The 3995-nt window shown below is 54.2% G+C and overlaps 1 protein-coding gene across 1 annotated transcript in view; it reads right to left on the bottom strand.

Moving 5' to 3' along the window:
- Positions 1–774: 774 nt before the first annotated feature.
- Positions 775–3995, bottom strand: part of Zbtb7a (zinc finger and BTB domain containing 7A) — a 20303-nt gene continuing 17082 nt past the window's right edge. The window contains 1 exon segment of the mRNA XM_033759359.1: positions 775–3995. This exon segment is cut by the window's right edge and continues 93 nt beyond it. Within this exon segment, the coding sequence (XP_033615250.1) occupies positions 3798–3995 (198 nt within the window). The 3' untranslated portion in view covers positions 775–3797.

Genomic DNA, 3995 nt, shown 5'->3' with positions numbered 1-3995 from the left:
CCAGAATTCTTTTTTTTTTTTTTTTTTTTTTTTTTTTTTTTTTTTTTTTCTGTTTTTCCTTTCAGTCTTTCTTGCCTCCAGTAATTCCGGCTGCTTGGACTGGGTCCATCCTGGGGGTAGGGGGTGACCCCTGCCTCAGCCCCACGTGGCTACTATGCCCGTCACGGCCCCCGGGCCCAAGAGCACCAAGTCTCCCTGGCCATCCACCTGCCTCCAGGAAAGAGCGGAGGACCCTCCTTTACCACAGGAAGCAGCAGAGGGACAACTAGGTACAGTGGTGACAAAACTTGACGGCCACACAGGGGGCCTCTCAGCTGAGCTGACTTTGGTATCGCCCGCCGCAGCCTGACAGGGCACAGGCCCACACCTGTGCCCGGCTGGGCCTGGTCTGGTCATTTTACATTCACTGGTTTAATTTTTTTTTTCATTTTTAAAAAATTTTTCCCCCCGTTAATCTCTAAAGGCGGGGTGGGGGGAGGCAAGGAGCGGCATCTGGACGGGGATGTTCCTTTCTCTCAGGGGTCCCCACAGGCTGGGGCGCACCAGGCCAGGGTCTCTGGCCGCGTTCCCTCCCTGGACTCCGGGGACCCCTGCCTGGAGCACCCCAGCCTGGACCTCTTGTTCTCTCACACACAACACTCGCGCACAAAGTCATCCAAGCAACATCACCATGAGGATGGAAATAACAATTTCACTTTTCTTTTTTTTTTTCTTTTTCTTTTTTTGTACCAGGCAGTTAAAAAACGAAAACAAACAAACAAACAAAAAAAAACAAAAAAAAAAACACAAAACAAAAAAAACCCAAACAACCAAACAAAACAAAAACCCCAAAAACCCTTTCTGCAGCATCCTCCCAGACACGTAAACCCGACCCTCCTCAATCATCTTTTCCTGAAATTCGAAAAGTTCAGCAGTATCTTTGGCAACACTTTATCACGACCTTAATTTAAAGAATAAAAATAAAATCGATCCACGTCTATATACAGTATGTGATTGCGAGGAGCCGGGGTCGGGGCTGGGCTGGGGGTTCGGGGGTCCCGGCTCCGGGCCCATGCAGATACTGCGGCCCCCAGGACTGGCTGGCGGTTAAGGCAGAGTAGTCGGGCAGGGGAGGCAGAAGCTGGTGCGGAGATAGGGGTGGGGTTTAGTGCAATTCCCGAGGTTTGTGTTAAAGTGTTGCCGCCAGGCCGCGGCCCCCTTTCCTACCAGAGTCCCCACGGACCGTCCCACAAAGCCGGTGTCCTCCACCGGCCAAGATGACATCTCTGATTTGCGAGTTGGTTTGACTGCGTACAGGGTATGTAGCGGGGAGAACTCACCCCTTACAGGACTTCTCAGATGGGGCCAGGCTCCCCTGCTGGGGTACTGGGGTTCTCTGCTCACCCCTCCACAGTTACTTCTCCAAAACAGTTCGCCTGGCGACACTGGGGTACAATCATGGCCGGCACCACCCAGCCGCGGGCCTGGCCCTTCTGCGGGGCCTAGAAGGGAATCCTGAGACATCTGGGGGAGCTGATGGGTTGGGAACGGGAGGGAAAGAAACAAAAACTCTCCAGTAAAAACAATATAAAAAAAATGGCCTTCTTAAAAAGCTTCCCTTTAAAAACAAAAGCAAGACATAGGACGTTTGTCAGACAGGGTGCTGGGAGAGGGGGCAGGAGTGGGGACTTGCAGGGACACCCCTCCATGCCTACCGAGCCTCGACAGGAAGGGGGCCTCAGCCCAGCAGAGTTCTATCTCTAGGGTCCCACACTGGGCTCTGCACTGGCAGGACGGGGTCGGGGCGGGGTGTCATGGCGTCTGGCAGCGACATCTCCCCAACCCTAGGCCATGTCCGTGGCCTGTGGCCCGGTGTTCATCGGGCCTTTTGGGGGCCAGAGGTTGAAGGGGAAAGCAGGTGCCAGTCCCCGGGTTACAGTCAGTGCCTTTGAGTAAAAAGAGGGTGCCTGGAGAGGGAAGTGTAAGGCCCTGGAGGAGGGGACCCCGTCCCGTCACCCCTTGGGGAGGGACTTGGAAGGGCACAGCACATCCAACATGGCGGCCCCTGGGCGGCCCCACGGGAGGACGGCCATGCTGGAGGGCCGGGACGGCGAGGACACGGGGCAGGCGGTTGGTCCGGCTGGTTGGGAGGCCAGTCCTGTCTCGGGCCCATCCCTGAGCTGGGCGGAGAGGAAGAAGGTGCCATGAAAGAGGTGGCTGTCAGGCAGGTGCGGAGACCAAAAAAAAAAAGGGGGGGACAGGCGGGGGGGGGGGGGCTGACATGGCACCAACTTGGGGGGACCCCCAAGGTCCTGCCCTTGGTATAGGCTCCCACAGCAGCGGGAACCCCAAAAGCCCCTCTGGTCCCTTCCGAAGGCCTCCTGTCCACCCCCCCTCGGCCTTGGGGAACAGACGTGGATTCTATGTTTTGTGGTGGGTTTTTTATTATTATTTTGTACAAAAATAAATTGACGTTTAGGAATTTTCTTTTGCTCTCTCTCTCTCTCTCTCTCTTTTTTTTTGTCTTTTCAACTTTTCATAGAAGTTGGTTATAACTTGTAAACATAGTTTTAAATTAAGAATTAAGATAAAGTACCCGTTCTGTTACAAAGTGCCAAGACTTCTGATGTGGTTGGTTACGGTCATTTTTCGTTTTGTTTTGTTTTCTTCCTTTCCATTTTGTAAAATCTTTGATTTTTTTTATTGCTTTTGTGACATTGGACATCTGGACTCTCTCCCGCTCAATCTCCTGTCCCTGCTTTCCTGAGACCCTGGGTCCCCTCCGATCTTGGCCAGAGTCACCCCACATGGTTGCCTGCTCCTCTAGGAAATATTATATATCTATATATATCTATATATATCTATATAAATTTTTTTAAGGAGGAAAAGAAAAAAAATCTAAAAAGTGCTTTAAAAAGTTGGGAAGGGGCTAGGGTCAGGGGCAAGACAGAAGCTTTGAATTCTCTAAACGTGGGGGTCTGAGGGCCTGGGCTAGGACGTGGACAGGAGGGTGCGGGGTGCCCTGAGGGGTGGCCCTGGGGTCCCGCCCGTTGTAAGTGCCGTGATGGAAGGTGGCAGAAGACCCTAGAGCCACCCTGGGGCCCCCCGGCCCCCCGGTCCTGGCCCCTTTTCTCCAGGCCTAGAAATAAATACTTGTGTCTCAGCAGCCAGGAGGTGCGGAGGAGCCAGGCCATAGGCAGGGTGGAGGCGGGAGGCCATCGGGGTAATCGGCGGGGAGACCCCCCTTGCTAAGTGCCCTGAGGAAGAAGGGTGGGGGTCTGGGACAGGGGCCACTTTAACGTCCGCTCAGAGCAGACAGAAATAAATTTTAAGGTCTTGTCTGAAAGACTCATAGAAACCAGCGGGGGAAGGGAAAAGAACTCACCCGGTCCCTGTCTGCCCCAAGTTCACCATCGCCCCAGCCCAGACCTGGGATGGGGCCCCAGACCCCACTCTGGACACCCAGGTTTAGGGGTTGGGGGAGGCTCGGAATCCTTGTGCCCCGAACAGCCCCCCACACCAAGCCCCAAAGCCCAGTCAGCGACATCCAGATGGGGTCAGGGAAGGGGGGGACACAGGAGCCAGGGAGGGAGGGGCCCTGCAGAGGGAGCAAAACGTCAGGGAGGAGGAGGACTGGAGAAAAGCACTATCCTAGATCCGTGACGCTCATATATATATATCTGTATATATATATATAGATATAGATATCTGTATATAGATAGATTTTCTTTTTTTGTGTTTTTTGGGGGGTGGTGGGTGGTTAGCTCTCTCTCGCTCTCCTGTTCTCTCTCTCTGTCTCGGGTTTCTGTTTTTGGTTTTTAGGCGAGTCCGGCTGTGAAGTTACCGTCGGCGGTGGCCCCGGGGCCACCCCCGCTGTCATCTCCACCGCTGGCGCCCGCTACATTCAACCGGCCCGAGGAGCCGTCGGGGCTGGTGGCCTCCTCGTCCTCCTCTTGGTCCTTAAAGTGCTTCTCCTGGCCATTGCGCCGGGACATAAGGATTTGGGGGCCATCTGG

This window comes from Fukomys damarensis, unplaced genomic scaffold (genome assembly GCF_012274545.1).
Source record: "Fukomys damarensis isolate Sample0158 unplaced genomic scaffold, DMR_v1.0_HiC HiC_scaffold_37, whole genome shotgun sequence".
Taxonomy (NCBI): Eukaryota; Metazoa; Chordata; class Mammalia; order Rodentia; family Bathyergidae; genus Fukomys; species Fukomys damarensis.
This window is presented reverse-complemented; position numbering and strand designations above follow the sequence as displayed.